This window comes from Typopeltis vanoorti, chromosome 19 (genome assembly GCF_054136105.1).
Source record: "Typopeltis vanoorti isolate ZY-2024b chromosome 19, IOZ_Tvanoo_1.0, whole genome shotgun sequence".
NCBI lineage: Eukaryota > Metazoa > Arthropoda > Arachnida > Uropygi > Thelyphonidae > Typopeltis > Typopeltis vanoorti.
This window is the reverse complement of record NC_143567.1, coordinates 62109512-62129779: the sequence shown is the minus strand read 5'-3', so window position 1 is coordinate 62129779 and position 20268 is coordinate 62109512. Positions and strand designations below refer to the sequence as shown.

Genomic DNA, 20268 nt, shown 5'->3' with positions numbered 1-20268 from the left:
CTATATTCATATTATTTACTTTGCCAAAACATTACTACTAATAATAAAACATAACCTGTTGAATTTAGAGAAATTTATTACTCTTATATTTTATATATTCTGTTCTTCACTGAGACTGTTCTTCATCATCATCAAATTCCTGATATGTACCCTCAGGGAATGTACAGGATAATTATTATAGTGCTATATGAAAGTTATACCATTACTAACTTCCATTTAATAATTTTCCTTCAAATTAATCTGTTATTTGTCAAGACTGATATTATCAGATTTATATTTCTGTCTTTTAAGGGACTTTTTACTGTATCAATCCATCTACACCTTGGACTTCCTCTGGGTCTTTTTCTTGCAATCCTGGAAAAGAACGCTTGTTTTGCTAATCTTTCCTCTCCCATTCTGATCATACCACCTGAGATTAGCTCTACTAACATATCCCCAATGGCAAGTTCTTTCCTAATATTCTCAGTTTTAATGTGATACTGCCATTCATGCCATCTGTTCATCTATCTGCCTTTCCGACTTCGAGGTTTTTGAAAGTTTTTTCTACTTCGAGTATTGATATATATTCTTCATTGCATTCCTGTCGAGTGTTATCTACCATCATGTTGTCACTTCTCATTTCATTTAGCAATTTAACCAAGTAATTACTTCAGACATCTAGAATATCTTTACCTTCAGTCTTAAAGTCACCTTTATTATCTCTGATTTCTTTTAGAGTACTCTTTCCTCCATTTCTATGCTTTTTCAATAGCCTTCTCTAATTTTACACAGCTCTTTGTTTTCTTACATTTTTCTCGGTATTCACAAGCCGATTTACTCGCCATTAACTTTCGATATGCTTTCTTTTTTTCTTTCACTGCATCTTTAACTTCCTGAGTCCACCATCACGTTTTGATTTTTCTATCCTTACAAGCAACATCACCACATGCCTCTCTGGCTGAATCAATGAATGTTTTCTTTATGACTTGCCAATGAAATCCAAAGTTTGGTTCTTGTTTTCAAACTCCTTTTTTCTTCAATGATGTTTGTGTATTTGAGTCTACAGTTCACCACTAAAAGTTACTCAATATTATCCTGCTCAAAACTAAATAGTCATCACTTCCTATTTCAAATGCTCTGTATACTCTGTGTCTTGAACCAGCAAGAAATATCACTATCAACTATAACATAGTTAATGAAACTTTTCATATTTCTTGCATCTTCTCTCTGTACACATTTTTATGTTGGAACATGGTGTTAGTAATAACTAATTCATGTCCTGAACATGAATTAGTTAAACTAATCCAGCAGGCATTTACCATTGTTATTAGCTCTTTGCTTTTTTCCAAATTTAGCCAAAACATTTATATGTCTGGTAATCACTTCTGGCTCTGCTGTTTAGATCTACCACAAGAACCAATTTTTCCTTTTTTCACTGTGTTAGTTGATTTCCCTAAAGTCTCAAACACTTCCTCCAGTTCTACCTCAATAGAAACAGGTAAACTAAAATCTCACAATTGTTCATCAAAATTTCTGGAACGAAAAACTTCATAGACAATAGGATGTAAATAAACAATTTACTAATTATTTACAGCTGATGTTTGGCTAGCTTAAGCTAGCATTATCAGAGGAAATTTAACACTACACAACTCAGCGAAAGACAGAAACTAAAATGACCTTGATAACAAGGACAGTCATGTGCATGGAGGGTGACAGCAAAGCTCTTTGTGTTGATTCCTGTTGTTAATGCAGAAGCAAAGATAAGGCAGAATGCCAAAATCTGTTTAAAAGCATGCTATTCATTCTGTTGCAGTTAACTGGGTTCTGTAAAACTTGTGCCACTTCCAGTAACAGTCTCTCCGATTCAAAATGGGACTGGTGAAGTAGTCTAGCTTTCTTCCATCTTATAAAGTGGTCTTTCTCTATGACAAGCTAAGATAGTCTGCTTTTTGGTTCTCCATTTCAGATATATTTGTGTTCTTTTTTTCCATACTAAAGTAGTTCATTCTGTTTGCCCAAAATATTGAGTTCCACACTGGCAAGGTAGACACCATGGAAGGAGAGGGAGTCTAGGTGATACAGGTAGAAATCTTGTCCACAAACCACTATGGAAATTGAAACATGGAATTAAAATCTCACAATAAGCAGCATACAAATGACCAAGGTTTAAATCAAACTAACACCAAGGATTTTGACATACACAAACTTCAGAACTGGCATGTGGCAGCAAAAAATGAAAATTTCTAAAAAAAAAAAAAAAAAATCATGTTAGCACTAAATCATGGAAAGCTAACATGCATAACTTGAAGTAGGAACAGCACAGTGGAATGTAATCTTATCACTGAGGTGGGGGTGGAAGATTATCATGTTTTCAGTGCAAATAAGATCGTTAATGCAAAGAATTTGTACAATCTTCAAATACATATCAAAGAATGAATGGCAGTTTGGTGCATATTGTACTGAACTTTCAAACAAAATGGGGATGAGGTAGGATAGTAAGGCAAGGATTTTATTTTTAAGGTATAGTTAGGTGACAATTGCTTCTGTGAAAGTGAGAGAACGGGTTGATTAGCTTGAGCATGAAGGCCCTGAATAGGTGATGTTGTGGAATGCACTAGTAACTATTCACACTTTAATGGTGGATAGGATCCAACCACTGAAGGATACTATCCCTTGCAGAGCATACTTATAACCCATCAAACTTTCAGTAAATCAGTGGATGGTCTAAGTAAACTAAGGAACATCAATTCTATACAGGATAGGGCAAGAATGATATTCAGTGCTTTCTATTCTCTTAGTGAATGTGTAGTGCATCCTTTGTAAACAGTTTTTAACTGACCAGATACCATTCTGTTCAAGTTAATAAATTTCTGTTGCATAATTACATTTGCTTTTCTTTCCTCATCCTTCCCATTACTATGGCTCATCACAAAGTGGTCATGATCAATTAACACCGTAAAATCATTTTTTTACACATTAAACAAAAGCAAAACCATCCAGTTTTGCTTTGTTGAGACACAATTAAAAAATCATTTAAGATAAATTAATCTATCTTAAATAATTATTCAACTGTATCTACATATAATTTATACAGAATGAATAACACACAGTTAACTCTCAGCAAACAGTTTGTTTTCTCTATATATAGGCAGTATGTGGACACGAACAGGATGAATTATGCATGACCATAGATTTTTTTGTATTAAAAAATAGTGCATTACTCTTATAATCCAACCTCAAGAGACCAAACAGTTTTTTCAAGCCTCTTCAGGCCTCCAATAAAAATGGTACTCTCACAGTGGAAGATGAAATTTATCTACTGCCTAAAGACATTCATAAACATCCATGCCTATCTATACAAGGTAGGATTCAAAACCACAGCCAGATAGTTGGAGAGAGGAAATGCTAACCACTCAGCCAATCAATTCAGCAAAATCTCAACCAGCAGTTGTCGGGGTTTCTGTGGTCACTCTCCACAGTACCAACTGGGTCAAACAATGCCTAACAACTTCTGTGACTGGATGAGAACTAGTTTATTCAAGTCCAGTGTTATTTATTCTATATGTTATTCAAACAGAATTCATTACAAAAAGAAAAGGAGAAAAAAAAAAAGGAAAGAAAAGAAGCAATTAGACCAGAAATTTATGAGTGATAATGATTAGGAAACTGCAGACTAGGTGCTGCCTCCATAATATCTATTAAGATATTGTAACATTCACATTTAGGCTGGAAAGACCTGAGCCTGAATTCTATCTAGAATGTAAGGAAACTTTAATAAGGACCTTTCAAGTGATAATGAGTTAACAATCTCATATAGAAGTGGCATGATTTTTCTCATGTCCTATGCAATTCAAAAGGAGATAACAACAACCAAGGATTAAAGGATTATTGGAACCAGAAAAAATTGTTCCTCCTTATAAGGCACAAATAACCATTAGGCAGCATTAGGTTAATAAGAAAAAGGTGATCATTATAAGTGATTTCAATTATGATAATATAGGCTGGAATGAAGACAGTATATGGAACTAAGGAGTGAATGTCTCGAGTTTTGAGGGACAACTATCTTAGGCAGTAAGTAACAGAGGGTACATGAGAATCAAGGGTCTTAGATTTGATTATCTCATCAGAGGATGTTATTATATATGAAGTGTCAAATCTTCTTCCAGTTGTGAAACTGAAAGTGAGCATAAAGTGATCTGTTTACAAGAATTCTTAAACAAGTGGAAAGGCATATGTTTTGGCAGTTATGTTAATTTATTTAATAGTATTAATTCACAACACAAGAATAATAAGAAAATTATTATTATTATTATTATTATTAAACAAGACCTCATGGAGTCAAAGACTCATCTAGGAGGTCCTTTTATCTCACACACATCTCATCATACCGGGTCTTAAACACATTCAAACTCCTTGCAGACACCACACTCTCAGGCAAGGCATTCCAATCATTCACAACTCTGCACGAAAAAAACCTGCCTCTCACTCCCCTACTCACACCCTCTTTATACAGTTTCCAGGGATGACCTCTGGTTCTCCCCTGATCTCCCACTATTCGCTGTAGAACTTCTCCACCATTGATCCTATAGCAACCCCTTACCAACTTGTAGGTCTCTATCATATCTCCCCTCTTCCTTCTCTCCACTAGTCTCTGCAAATTACATCTTTTCAATCTTTCCTCATACTCGACATTCCAGAGGTCAGAAACTACCTTAGTCAGTCGCCTTTGGACCCTTTCCAACATCTCCTCATCCTTCTGAAAACCAGGTGACCAAATCTGGGCACAATAGTCCATGTGTGGCCTAATCAAAGCCTTATACAATGGAACAAGAATCTCCCTACTTCTACACGTCAGTGTCCTCCTCATCATTCCCAGAAGTCTTTGTGTTGTCTTCACAATTTTGGCGATGTGACCCCTAAATTTTAGATCTTTATCCACTATCACTCCCAGATCTCTTATTTCCTCTACTTCCAACAATATATTCTTACCAAGCATAAATTCTGCATCCCATCTTTGTTTTCCAAATTTTAAAACCTTACATTTTGCAACATTGAACTCACACCCCCATTTGCTTGCCCAATCACTCAATTTATTCAAGTCTTCTTGCAAGGCCACAACATCTTCACTACTCTTTATGGTTCTTCCCAACTTTGCATCATCTGCAAACAACTGAATATCTCCATCCAAATCTTCGCCAATATCATTAATATACAAGTTAAATAGTAATGGCCCTAAAACAGATCCCTGAGGCACTCCACTAGTGACTTTCCTTTTCCTGGATATTGCACCCCCATACACAACTTGTTGATACCTATCAGATAGCCAGTCTCCAATCCAATGCACTAATCTAATATCCAACCCCATCTGCTCTAGTTTGACTGTCAACTTATCATGAGGCACTCTATCAAAAGCTTTTGCGAAATCCAAGTATATTACTGTGTATCCTTCTCCTCTGTCCAAGGAAGCAGTCACTTTATTGTAATAAGTAAGTAGATTACTAAAACACGACCTCCCTTTAGCAAATCCATGCTGTCCATCAAAGATTATACCATTGTTGTCAACCCAACTCTGGATTCTAGCTCTCACAAGCTTCTCCAACAACTTAACCACAACACCCGACACACAGATAGGCCTATAGTTTGATGCTTGAGTTCGATCACCTCCTTTATGAAGTGGCACAATCTTGCCCTCCTTCCACTCTTTAGGGACTTGACCAAGTGCAAGACTCGTATTAAAAAAATATGTCAAGGCAGGTGTCAACTCTCTGGCACATTCCTTCAGAATACGTGGTGATATATTATCAAGTCCCACAGCCTTATTTACATCTAGTTTACTCAACTCCCCAAACACCTCTTGCTCACTTACAGTCAGTCTCTCCTCCCCATCATCAACTGCTCTTAATCTCTCCATGAAGTCACATTCACAAGATTGAAAGATCTTTATGAACTGCTCATTAAGTATCTCCACCACACATTCTGCAACAGCTGTCTTTATACCATTTCCTCCAATCAATGTCATCCTTCCATAATCATTCTTTCTTTTGCTGGCTACATATCGAAAGAACTCCCTAGGATTCTTTTTAGCTTCATTAGCTAACTGCTGTTCATACCTCTCTTTAGCTACTCTCACCAACCAAGTCACTCTCCTTGCCTGGTCTTTGTAGAACTCATGAAATTGGTTACTTCCACTTCTCTTATGCTGCCTCCACAATGCCCTTTTTCTCTGTATTGCATGCTTAATCTCTTTATTCATCCATCTCACACCTAACTTATTTAACCTTCTCACCCGTGGTATACATTTAGACATTGCATCCACTAAATATTTTTTGAAAATCCCCCAAGCTGCATTGATCTCTTTTCCAGCTAACTCCTCATTCCATGCTACACCTGCAAGCTGTCTCCTGAGCTCTTCATAATCACCCCCCTTGTAGTTCCACATATATTATTTATTTCTTATTTATTTCTTATAGTTCCACATAGTTCCACATATTATTTATTTGAGACATCTTTTAAAAGATCAGTCTACATACCAAATCACAGATTATGATCCCATTAACTTACAAAAGAATAAAGTTTGTAAATTACCCAAGAAAGTCACATTCTGGTCTAAAGAAACTGTTAACAAACTCAACCCTTTTCATGTAAAAACATCCAGAATATATGGAGAACCAAAAATTCACAAACAACATACTTCCCTATGCCCAATTGTGGATAGTGTAACAGTCTTACATACAAACTTGCTAAACATTTTGCTAATTTACTAGACACCCCCCCCTCACATGTAATTCTTCCTCTTTTGTTAAAAATTCTGTTCACCTTGGTGCATTAATGGTACATTTACTAATGTACCATTTACTAATGTACATTAGTAAATGGTAAATGTACCATTAATGTACTAATGTACATTAATAGTACATTTACTAATGTACCATTAATTGATATCCTTGATTTGTTAAAGTTAATCCCCCCCACACAGATATATTTGAATTATTCAAATTTACAGTACATGCTATAAATTTGAATAAATTTAAAAACCAGCTACATGCTGGTTATTTTGCATTAAAAGGGAAGATATACAAACAACTAGGACAGCTATGGATTTCTCCTCGTTAGCCAATTTCTACACAGAATACTTAGAAAAACCAAGACCGCTGGTGTTAATGTGTGTTTGCTATTTAATCACATAGTCAAGACACATTAAATATTTTTAGAGCATTCAAACAACCAACACCCTAATATCCACTTCACAATGGAACCAGAAGCTGACATGTGTCCTGCCTAAATACACTAGTCACATCATCTACATGCCTTCCTGATAGTTCATTATCTTTCTACGCGTGAATAGGCTTATGTGTTTGCCAGACATTTTTGTAATAGATTTCACAGTTTCATATGAACACAGATGGATAAGAAAATAACTATTAACTTAAAAGCTAATATTTCGCTGGTATTATATTCAGCATCTTCAGAGCACACAACACAAAGTTTGTTACAAATGCAAAACAACCACAACCCAGTGTAACAGTGGGGCTAGTAAAAGTAATTGCAGCATGCAACACAAGACTAAAGTCCTAATATGCCGCCATCTAGGTTATTAAAAAAAAAAAAAAATTCAAAATTTTGAAATAGTAGTCCAAATGATAGTCTTAGAAAGTTTGAAAAAATGAAATAAAATAAAAGTAAAAAAATAAATATTAATTTGGTCTTAAGATGACTGTCTCCCAAATCTCTGGTAGATTTATACAGCCATGCTTGTTAAGGTTTGGAGTATGTTTTAAGGCTTCTGCTGATTACAGGAACAACCTCTCTGACTTGTAGAAGCTTCTGTGCATTACTTTTGTTTCTTTCCAATTGATCCTGTGTGCAGGGGTATCCAAAGCATGGTCTGTCAGACCCGACTTGCCATAGCGAAAGTGTCGGATATATTTTTTGTGTTCACTGGGGTGGATGTCCACAGTTCTTCCTGTCTGTCCGTAGTAGGCTTGATGGCAAGAACAGGGCACTTCATAGACTCCTGGATGTGATAAAGAAATGCATTTGTCCTTAGGTGAACGGATGAGAGTTGCTAATTTTACATAAGGTTTAAATACTGTGCACAGTTGGTGTTTGTTAAGCACGCTAGATATCTTTTCAGATGCGCCTTTAATGTATGGGATGGTGACAGTTTTGTTGTAGTCTTCTGTGGTAGACAGAGGGGGAGATTTCTGGGTAGCATTTAGTATGTTATCTATTTTATGGGGATTACAACCGTTGGTTAAGAAGGTGTGTCGTAGGTGAGAAAGTTCAGCAGTGAGAGCAATGTCATTGGAACAGATTGCTCTAGCTCTATGGGTTAGTGTTTTTAAGATACCATATTGTTGAGCCGTGCGGTTAGCCTAGTGGCTATGCGCTTCGCAACCATATGCCTGGGGAAGGAGTGTCCTAGGTTCGATTCTCGTCAGTGACGTGAGGAGCTGAAGGATCTTCCTCAGCCATAACCAAGTTAGCCAGTCTTGAGCGTGGACAGCAGGGTTTTTTCCCTAGTTTATTCTGGGGTTTTTCCATCCTGCAAAGCAGGCAAACTGGCCTTGAGAACTCAACACTACAGGCCATAGGATACACCGGGGCATAAGGCTGACCACCTTGTCCTGTAAACGGAGTGAGGTCCGATGATCAATGGACCCTCGACACCGCAAGGTAAAAGAGGGTATAAGGAAGATGATGACGATCGTATTGTTGAGAAGGGTGATGGTGTGATTGTTTGTGTAAGTATCTCCCAGTATGTGTGGGTTTTCTATAAACCGAAAATGATAAGGAACCTTCTGAAAGACGTGTGATCAGTGTGTCCAGGAAGGGTAGGCAGTCATTGGTTTCTAGTTCCATTGTAAAGTGGATTTTAAGGTGCTGGCTATTTAGATGCACTAAAAATGTATTCAATGTGTCTGGGCCATTTAATACATGAATGAATTGATGCTGGATATAATACCAGCGAAATATTAGCTTTTAAGTTAATAAATAGTTATTTTCTTATCCATCTGTGTTCATATCAAACCATGAAATCTATTACAAAAATTATCTTTTTCTGTTTATAGAAAATTTACACATACTGGGAGATATTTGCACAGTCACACCATCATCCAGCTCAATGATATAGCATCCTAGAGGAGAGTAGAGCTAAGTCAGTTTGTGAGATCTCAACAGGAATCCCTGATCAAAGCAAAATCCATTCCATGATTAAGCAGGAGGTTGAGAGAATGCAACAGCCAGTAATGGAACATCTCAATATGGTCCTTAACCAACTACAGTCAGGTTCCATGAACGACACAGAAAGCTCCCACTCCCAGGATGAAAGGACCACCATCCTGATTAAAAGGGAATTTGAAAAGATGCAAGAACCACTGCTTAAAAGAATGGACTCTATAATGGAACTGTTGGAACTATCTACCCAGCGCAAAAGCAACCCTCCTATGTCCTAGGACAGAGAGAATGCTAGGGGTCATCTTCGTGAAACCCCAAGATGTTACAAATGCAATAAACTGGGGCACATTGCCAGAAATTGTTTCAGCAAACAAGGCAAGATGAATGGAAACTTCGCTGAAGCTGAATCTCATTTTTGCAGTAAGCAAGAGAAGGGAAGAATGAAAGAAAGGGTCAAAAACAACCTTGAAATGACAGTTGAAGGAAGGGTATGTGGAAGAAAATTTAAGAGCACTAATTGTTACTGGCTCACAGGCCTCGATCATATCAGGATCTTGCTTCAGGGACTTAGAACCTTATATGGAATGGAGGATAAAATTATTAAGGAAGCCCATCAAACTACTGGGAATATCCTTCTCAGTCACCCGAGCTACGAGGTCTGTGAGACTAAAGATCAGTCTACCAGCATTTGGCATGTGTCTCTGGCACAACTTTCTAATATTGCTAAAATGTTCTTCTTCACACTTAGGATTAATCCTTGGAAATGACTTCCTGTCTAAGTACAGTTTTTCCTGTAATTATGCTAGCAGGGAGACTTGTTTCAAAGGGAGAAGAAAAACTATAGAGGTTGAAAAGGGGACTGATAGCACAGAAAAGCAGGGATGACAACTTGCATGGAAAACACCTGAGAGGGAGAAAGCACAGAACAACCAAGCGGCATTGCATACAGAGCAATGCTGTCTCAACATTGGTTCTAGAAAATGTTGAAAAATTAGACCATGCAGAAGAAAAGGAACACCCAGATGAAGATATTGCAGACAGAGAAGTAAATGTAACAAGTATGAGTATACTGCTTATTAATTATGCTCACATCAAGCAGAATGGAAAGATCAAATCCCAGAGAACTGAGGAAAGCGAAGAAAATGAAAAGGGTGATGGACAAGGGTCTCTTGCACAGTCAGAAATTCTATGATACCATACACATGGGTAAGGATGGCCTTCTGTCGTCAAAACAAGGCGTCACAGGAAGATGGAAAGAAAAGGTCCTAGTCCCGAGAGTCATGATTCCTTGGGTGCTGTACACGCTTCATGACGCGGACCTAGTGGGCCATCAAGGCATCCATAGAACATGGAAAAGGGTGACAGACAGATATTTGTGAAAGGGGATGAGAGATGATGTTGAAGCTTATGTATCATCATGCCATTTGTGTCAGCAAAAGTCTGTCATCACTGGCAAGGCCCCCTCCAACTGTTCCCGCTCCCCTTGCGTCCCTTTCAGGCTGTGGCTATGGACATTGTGAGACCATTCTCTACCACCTCGAAAGGAAATAAACATATATTTGTCATAATAGATATGTTCTCAAGGTTTCCCGAGGCCAGAGCCACGAAGGATCAGACGGCAAAGACTAGCGAACAAGCTTTTCAAGCTAATGTTCTCAAGATATGGAACACCTGAAACACTCTTATCAGACCAAGGAGGCACCAACTTCACTGCTGAGGTGATGTTGCAGCTCTGCAAGTTATAAACCGAAGGATGAACCGAACTCTGAAACTCATGCTCTCCAAGCTGACATAAGGACGAATTTCGGAGTGGGATACTCATCTCACAAGCACCTTTTTTGGTTGTAGAACAGCTCTCCATGCCACCACAAAGGAGGCCCCAGCAGTTGTGCTCTACAGGTTTGAACCTTTATTCCCCAGCGACTTCAGAAGTTCTACATAATTCCTCTTCAGAAACTGGCAAATTTATATTTTAACTGCGCAGGCAGCTTCCTATAACAATATAATTCAAGCTCAGGGAAATATTCCTAGATTTTAGGCATATACGTTAATCTAAATTCACACGCGAGTATATAGATCTTGGATCCTTGCAGTCGTGACCTAAGATCTAATCTCTATTATATAATTTTCTAAACTCTTTCCTACTATTTGGTTCGAATTTTATAAGTGGTAGGTTGACACCTCGAATTCAGGCAAGACTCAGTTTCAAGTAACAAAACATGTTTATTAATGCTAAAAGACAGGTACATTAAATCTTGTATCAAGTTATCAAAACTTCTGAATTTCTAGCTAAGTTAATGTCTTATGCTTATCTATACAAACTGTTCAATACTAATCTGACTTTCTTCATTCATTCACATTTACTCTAAATAGACATTTCTCAAATCATTTCTCTCTCTTAGTTAAGTTTACTCAATTAACAAAGGGTTTTCACTATTTCAATCATATACATGTTAGAGATTTATGATATACAATTCTTTGTCTAATAGAATTGGCTGTATTAGTTACTCTATCCTATCAAAGTTCTCTAAAATGTCCTCAGTCTTGCTTTATCAAGACAAAAATTCTACCTTCAAACAATCTCAAGATATGAAACAAAAGAATCTTTACTTGACCAAGTCCCTCCGAAGGTCTATTAGCTGCCACGTGTTGCTCGGGTCATTCTTCGTCTTGTGACTGAGTTGTTCCGTTCTCTGCTACCAGACACAAATCAAGAAATGGTTGTTGCTACAAGCTTTCTCCGCTCGCTTGGGTGGATTGTACAGCGTTTGGCAACATTCTCCATGAGCTGTTGATTCTTGTATGGATCTCCACGGAATACCTCTCAGCGCAGGTCATGAATACGGCCGGCTGTCATCGACATAGCACCCTCGGCTTGTCCTATCTCCGATCGCTCGTCGAGAGTCCTCGATCTCCAAAATCTCCGAAGAAAAACAGGAAAAAAGCCTCGAGCTTGGTGCGTATTGCCTTAAATACTTTTTCTCAGCACCCTCTTTTCTGTATTGTTTTTCACACGATCCACAGTTTACATCGCCCTTAGGTTGATCCCCTTGCTTTCCCTCCTTGCTATTAGATGTTGTTTTCAAGGAAAAGCACTTACATCAGCCTTCCCCGTAAGCACTTACATCAAAAGTACCGCAAAAGCCACAAGTACCTGTCGTAACAGCTTTCGGCGTTACGACAGGTACTTGCGGCTTAGACGTGACTGTTGATCCTATTAGTCATTTCTTACCTAGTAACTTACGATTTTATGATAGTTTGATAATACATAAATTAAGTCATGATTCCTTTACATGAAATGCTAATCTGACATTATTCTTGATTTTTTTTAGCTTTCCGTTTTACAATAAATAAATTCCAATATTTTACACATTGTGATATAAGCTTTCACATACAATAATTTGGGTGTTTCTCATCTTCTACTGGTAAGCAGGTATTATGCAAATTTCTTTGTTATTTTGTAAAGCTTACATGTTAGATCTTGAATGAATAACTTGTCAATAAGTTCTCCATTCAATATCTAACACTTCCTGATAGTTCATTATCTTTTTTCTGTTTATAGAAAACTTACACATACTGGGAGATATTTGCACAGTCACACCATCATCCAGCTCAATGATATAGCATCCTAAACCCACAAACTGATCTGTTCGGATGATAATGCTCTTACCATCGAACTCACTTGCATCACACTTTTTAGTCAATGGCTATAATCCCCCGAAAAAAAGAAAAAATACTAAATGCTCTCCGGAAATCCCCTTCAATGCCTAATATGCAAGACTACAGCAAAACTAATGCTATTTTATAAATTCAGGGCACATCCAAATATATGTCTAGAGTGCTTAATAAATATCAGTTCCTCACCATATTCAAACCATATATGAAATTAGCAACTCTCATCCATTCACCTAAGAACAAAAACTCAACTATTTAGACTTACTTCTCTCCTTTATCATATCCAGGAGTGTATGAAGTGCCCTGGCTTACTGTGGACAGCACATCAGGAACAACTGTTGACATCCATCTCGTCAAACATAAAAAATACATTTGGCACTATCGTTCAGAAGTCATTATAAATCAGATTGTTTCTAGAATCAGCAGCAGCTTTAAAACATTCCCAAACCTCAACAAGTATGGCTATATAAATTTACAAAAATTGATATCGTGGGAGACTGTCATTTTAAGATCAAATTATTTCTCTCTCTCTCTATAACAATAGATGTGTCAATTAGGACTCTTCCAATCTATGCCTCCCAAAGTTGAAGTCCTCCCCCCCACTTAATAATTGCTCGACTTGCACTCATTGCACTAATCTGCTAATGCATGTCTTCCACATCATCCCTGGACTACAGCAGCAACCAACTCTATATTTTGTTCTACCAGCCTCAATCTCACACCATATTCAAAAGAACTGCCATCTGCCCAACTGACTCCTACCCTTGTTGGCTGCAATTCGTCTGTTATTAGCAACAACACCCCAACTGACGCTTCTAGCATTATTATATAGAAATTGTAGAGGATGCTACAGTCAATTCAGGATGGTTGGGGGCCCTTAGGCCCCAACCATCTTTACATCCTGAATTGAATACTCCATTTGATACTGCTGCCTGAGAAACCAGATTCCACATTTTTTGTTTATTCACACACTCATTTGCTTTGTGGGTGGTGATAAGTTGCTCTTACTGACCTAAGAGGTTAGATTAGCTTTCAAAAGTCACAGACCAACATTTTTGACAATTTTTTCTAGTAATGCTGGAGGTGTTTTTGTTTCTCAAAGGGTGATATGTTGCTACCACTGCATTTTAAATATGAGGCTTGGTTTCAGGGCTATGCATTAAATATGTTTGGAAGTGTTATTTTTGGTTCTTGATAAGTGTTTGTGGTCATTTTTTTATTATCTATGTTTGTGTGTTATTTTGATGTGTTCAGTGTTTTATATCTGTTATTTTGATGTGTTCAGTGTTTTATATCTGTTATTTTTATTTTTATCCTTTTTTTATATTTTGATGTGTTCAATGTTTTATATCTGTTATTTTTATCCTTTTTGTGTTTTTCTTGCACTTTTCAGTTTGTTGATGTCAATAGCAATTTTTTATTCTGTTGCTTTTGTTCATTTCTTAATAATGTGTTGGGATTATTGTTGATGGTATCATTGGGATTTTTTTTTGTAGTTTCAATGTTTTCCTTTAGCAGTTCCTGATCTCTTTCTATTCTGCATTCTCTTGACCAGTCTTAGCATAAAACAAATATCTTGCAGTGTTAGTTGTCCTATTTATTTTATATAGGAGTGATATCACAGGTAATATTTGCTCCTGCATGTTTGCTTTGTGTTATTATTATTATATTTTACTTATTATTATCTACTTGGTTAAAAATTGTTTCATACGTTTGCACAATGTTCTTTTGCTATATATATATATATATATATATATATAATTTTTGATACTGTTTTTATTTGTATCATGTTTTTTTATCTCCACAGTGCAGTGTAATGCGATTGACATCCCTTCCAATAATGTCAATCATGTGACAAAACATTAGTCATGTGGTTTTGTTGATTTTTGAGTTAGTGGAGAGCAGTAGCTTTCGTCAAGTTGCCACTTTCAATGGAAACAATGGAGAAAGGTGAGGGATGCCAGGATCATATCAGTAATGTGGACTGAAGAGAGATGAAGAAAGTGTGGGCTATGAAGTAAAGTAAATAAGCTGAAAAGAGATAATGGATATACTCAGGATTTGTATAGGACTGATGCAAGATATTTTTCATTACATGACAGGGAATACAAGAATAAGGAAGAATCTATACAACTTGAATGGGTATACATTCAAGTTCAAAGACGAGATAGCAGATGAACTGTCATAGGGAGTATTGAGTGCACTCTAAGTGAATGAGTGTACTCTTCCAATCAAACAATGATGATCACCTTAAATCATCCAGATTCATGCCCACCGTATACCACTTTTTGATACCTATCTGTCAACAATCCACTTACCCATGTTCAGAGTTTATATTCCAATCCCAAATTCTCCAGTTTATGCAACAACCTTTCGTGTGGTATCCTATCAAACATCTTAGTAAAATCCAACAGTATCATAGCATATTCACTCCCTTTATTCAACTCAGCCATAACATTCTTATAAAATATAAACAAATTGCTAATACACAAATCCCCTTTAATAAACGATGCTGTTCTGTGCAGAGTATAGCTTGTCTGACAACCTATTTCTATATGTGAGTTCTTGCCAACTTCTTCTAAAATCTTCACCACCAACCACACTAGAAAATTAGTTGGCAGTTAGATGCATTGGTTTTTGCATCACCAGTGTACAACAGAATTACATGTTCTTTCCATTACTATGGTATCTTTCCTGAGCTGAGAGACTCAAGTTATAGAAACAAGTCAAATGCTGAGCCAATTTGGTTAAAATTTCTTTAGCATTTATGCTGTTTTCCCATCTGTCCCTACTGATGAATTCTTATCCAGGTTATGCAACAGCTCTTCAACCTCATTCTCACGCACCTCTATATCCAATGTAGCAGTAGCAGCACTGCACAACATGTTACATACACCTGGTTGATGCATCTTAGCAAAGTGAGCACTCATAACTGAACAATCTAGTTACATAAATGTAGCATCTGCAGTCAGTAAAGTTATTCTTCCACATTTATTTCTTTCTTTTGTTTGTGGCATAACAATAAAATTCTTTTGGATTGCCTTTAGCCTGCATAGCCAATTTCTTTTCATACTCCAATTTAACTTTTGGCACAATACTTAACTTTTCTGGCCTGCACTTATATTTCTCATAACTCCTCTCATTCTTATTTTCAAGATATTCCTTCCATATCATCTTCTGATGGATCTCTTGCTTGATGAGTCTTTGACTCCGTGGGGTGTTGGGGGGATAATAATAATTAATAAGGTTGCACATCCATTTCGCTCCCAACCTATTTGTTCTTTGAATTCTAGGTGGATATATCCAGATATTATCCCAGTGAAGCATGTATTCGAAGATTTCCATGCACTACTGATATATTTCCCATTCAGTATTCTCCTGAATTGGTCATAATTTCCAGCTTTGTAACTGAGCATGTCAATGAAACTCACCTTAGCTACTTCCCAAAAAAAGTACAGAATGATCACCATTACCATTCACATGCTGTTGAGAAAGTTGTCTTGCAGCAACTTACCATGAAATTTCTCTTCTATGTAATCAATGTTTGGATAATTTAAGTCATCCATAATGATGGGTGACTTCCTTTCATTCATTTATAAACGCTTCACCACTCCTTATCCCTCTAGGAATAAAGCCTGTCATGCCAGTATGAAACACTCTGATAAAGTGATCATTTAATAATTAACTATTTAGACTTAAGTGCTGATTTAAACTCATTACAAGGTTTAATGGAATGAATACACCATAAATAATTAAACACTACTTTAATCAATCCTGTATATAGAATCAATTAAACTTGTGTTTATTGCCAGCCTGGTTGGCCAAGTGGTTAGCATATCTGCTCTGCAGCCAAAAGGCAGCAGGTTCAAATCGCACTGTGGGCATGGATGTCTGTGAAAATACTGGTTGGCATTGGTGTAGATATGCGGTTTGCTGCAGTTGGTGGAGACAGAGTTGCAGAGTAGGTGCCCTACCTCAATGAGTCTTTGGACTCCTTGGAGGTGTCGTAATAATAATAATTATTATTAACATGTGTTGTATTCATTCCATTAAACCTGATAATATGATCTTTAAGCAGTTCAATTATGTTGTCATCTGCAATGGTCAACTGAATCCCATCTCAATTTAGCAAGGTAATCCATCCACAATCATTTTTCCTCCTGTTCACTACATAGCAAAAAAAAGAAAATCCTTAGGATTCTCTTTGAATTGCAACACTAATCTCCTCTCATACTCTAATTTTTCTCTCCTTACTATACTAGTCCGAACTTTATATTCCTCATGCAGCTGTTTTTCTCTTTTTCATCTGCAAATTCCCATTTAATTACTCTATTCATCCATTTAACTCCGAATTGTTTTATCTTCTTCAAGGTATACAATCTACAATAACAATTTTTTCTTAAGTATCTCCCATGAACTACTGACCTCTATTCCTTCAAATCGGACAGTTGAAATGTAACATGATTCTGTCAAATTACTAAATAGACCACTCCACTTATAGGATGCAAGTCAGGAAAAACTTTCTACATCATTTTTTTTTTTAATGCTTATAATTCAGATGTTAACGAGTGCACCAAAACGGGCCTTGACCATTTTACAATAACAATAAAATATTAATACAATTCTGAAGTAGTTTGTAACTCAAAATAATACGAAGTATAAATAAATAACCCTAATGGGGGTTATTTATTACTTTGGATAATTCTGTAATTATTTTCGAAAGACTTCTGGAAAAGTTCCAAAAACCTAGATGTTTCACAGAAAGTTCATTTAATGTTTCAATGTTCTGGTAACGTGGAAAATGCAAAATCTGAAATCAGTGAATTTCTAAGGACGTTAAAAAAAGCAAATTCATCCAATTCGTCATTTTGTATGGAAACTACATAAATCACTATGTGACATATTTATGAATAACTCATTACCGGTATATTCCCATACTCGACCGCTTTAATTTTTGCGTAAAAAAATGTAAGCTATAATACAGCTGACATCGTAATGGTATAATCATATAAAACAATTTTCATTGGTAATCATACAAGCATACTCCTTACCTATCTAAGGATGACAAGTTATATTTCCCATCTTGAAACACGCAGCTTGTAGTATTTACATTCTGAACGACTGCATGACAACACATATAACAAAATACGAAAAGTAGAATTATTCGTAACACAAATTTATAGCAGTTCAACGAAGCAGAGTCTTTCATTTTGTTTTATATACACTGTTTACTAATCTAAAATATAATACAAATATTTGAAACTAGCAGCACTTCAAAAATGTACTCTCTAAATCATTATCCATTACCCACAACGCATGCCAGCCTCCACGACAAAACGTGTACCTTGGGCATGGCAAAACTCATAATCACGTGCAACACGTGATTATTACCTGCACTTTGATTCTTAACTGACGAAGTAGAAAAAAATTTCTTTTTGATTGCTTATTGACACACACACGTTACAGGATTAAATTTTTGTTCACCGAATACTGATTTAAATTAAGCAGACTTCATTCCAAAACGAAACTATGATAAAAGTCTGTAAATAAATATTGGGCACTACTGGAGGCAAGGAGATGTACTGTATACCGAAATTTAAAACAAATACCAGAACGAAAAGAAACGAAGCAGACTTTCAGTACCATATGACTCTCAACGGGAGAGAGATATAAAACTGCATGTAATTTGAGTTTGAATTTCTTTAATTTTATTTATGATAGTTAATTTTTACATCATTGATACAGGAAATAATTTAAAGGAAATATCAGTGGTGTTTGCAGATTATGCAAAGCTAGGACGAGCGATGACAATGAAAATTGTGTACATATCCTACATGATGGCATAAAAAAGACTGTCGATTTGAGCAAAAGATAACCGCTCCAGTTTAATTTGGTCAAGTGCAAATCGAATTATTATTATTATTCCCACTCTGAGATAACATATCACAAGGTGTGTACTAAATTGATGGTAATGGACTGCAGGAATTTGGGAGCGACTGTGGATAGGGAATTGAATTTAGAGAACATGTTACAAAGGTAGCCAAAATAGCACATCGAGTTCACTTGGATGTTAGTTAAGGAACACATTGACAAGCAAGGGTAATGAGATTATTATTCCTCCTTTTTAAAGTTTTAATAAAATCACATGGAGAGCCTGTGTAGCTCAGTGGATGTGGCGTTTGCACACCACCGCGCTAGGCCGCACGAAGGAAGTCTTGGTTTCGAGTCTAGTCGGCGACTAGAGGAAATTTTTCTAAGCCTTTTTTCGACCGGTTCCCGAGTTAGTCGATCTCTGGCACGGGCAAGCAGGTTTTTCCTCCCGGAAACTCGGGTTTTTCGTCCTGTAAACTCAAGAAAATCGACCGTAGAACCCACATTATTTCAGACATTAAATATATTGTGTTAGGGTTAGAGACCACGAAATGGCGGCACATTTGAGCCGTCTCTCTTCACTGCGTACCGCTTAATTAGTGATAGCCTTGGGCCATCTGTCTCTGATTGGGTACCAGTGGAGATTGAACTGCCCACTCAGTCTCCAAAAGTTAGATAGGGCTAAATGGCCTCGCCTACTCCCGTATATACGGGAATAAAAAAGGCGTTAGCTGATAAAATCACATCTAGACTACTGCACGCATATCTAGTCACCCGGATTCCTTCAAGAGTGAGGGAAAGTACCAAAAACAAGTGGCACTCTTTATGGAACTCTCTATGGGGATAGATTGAAGATCAGTAGGTTACAAAGACTAGTTCATAGGATATATAGAGAGACTATGATATAAATATATGTTATTTTAGAGGTTAATGATAAAAATTATATAAACATATGAGACTCCATCATCAGCGAATGTGTTCAAGAAGTATGGTTAGTATTGTGAGATGAACGGTTAATATGAGTCTCCCATGTGACTAAATAGAAAGGCCCAAAATAATAATAAATAAATAAATAAAATGTTGTTATTTTTACTTTCACACGGTTACTATGTTGGTTGAAGAGCAACTAACCCTGCGAGTAGAATATATTATGTCTGTTCATCGCGTGTTCTTATTTCGATTTCCAGCAACTTCGATTTTTTCCTTTCTCAAAATATGCAAACCAGAGAAAAGAACAAACGAAATTTATAGACCACACTACTCTCATAGCTTTAGTTGCTATGGGGATGGTCATTAATTGAAAACAATGCAACTCGAGTCGTTATTGTTATTATGAGAGGAAACCCTCCTGAAAAGTCTGCTAACTCACTTCAACTGAGGTTTCCCTCTTCATAGACATCATTGGAATCCGGGTATTTTCAAAAGAACACCTCCATTCCGTTATAGATGGTGTGCCATGAATTGTTGTATAACGTAGAGTGGTCTCCCACAATTATATCTGAGACTTCATGGAGATATCAGACAGTAATAATAATAACATACCAAGTCATCTTATTTAGGTTATTT

The 20268-nt window shown here is 36.7% G+C and overlaps 1 protein-coding gene across 2 annotated transcripts in view; it reads right to left on the bottom strand.

The window, feature by feature from the left end:
• Nucleotides 1-18228, bottom strand: part of Lerp (lysosomal enzyme receptor protein) — a 514158-nt gene extending 495930 nt beyond the window's left edge. The window contains exon 1 of one of the 2 annotated variants that reach the window (XM_090408956.1): nt 17883-18228. In XM_090408956.1, the coding sequence (XP_090265082.1) occupies nt 17883-18040 (158 nt within the window). In that variant the 5' untranslated portion in view covers nt 18041-18228. The remainder of the gene's footprint in view (nt 1-17882) is intronic. The other variant, XM_090408955.1, reaches the window with a different exon arrangement.
• Between the last annotated feature and the right edge of the window lie 2040 nt (nt 18229-20268).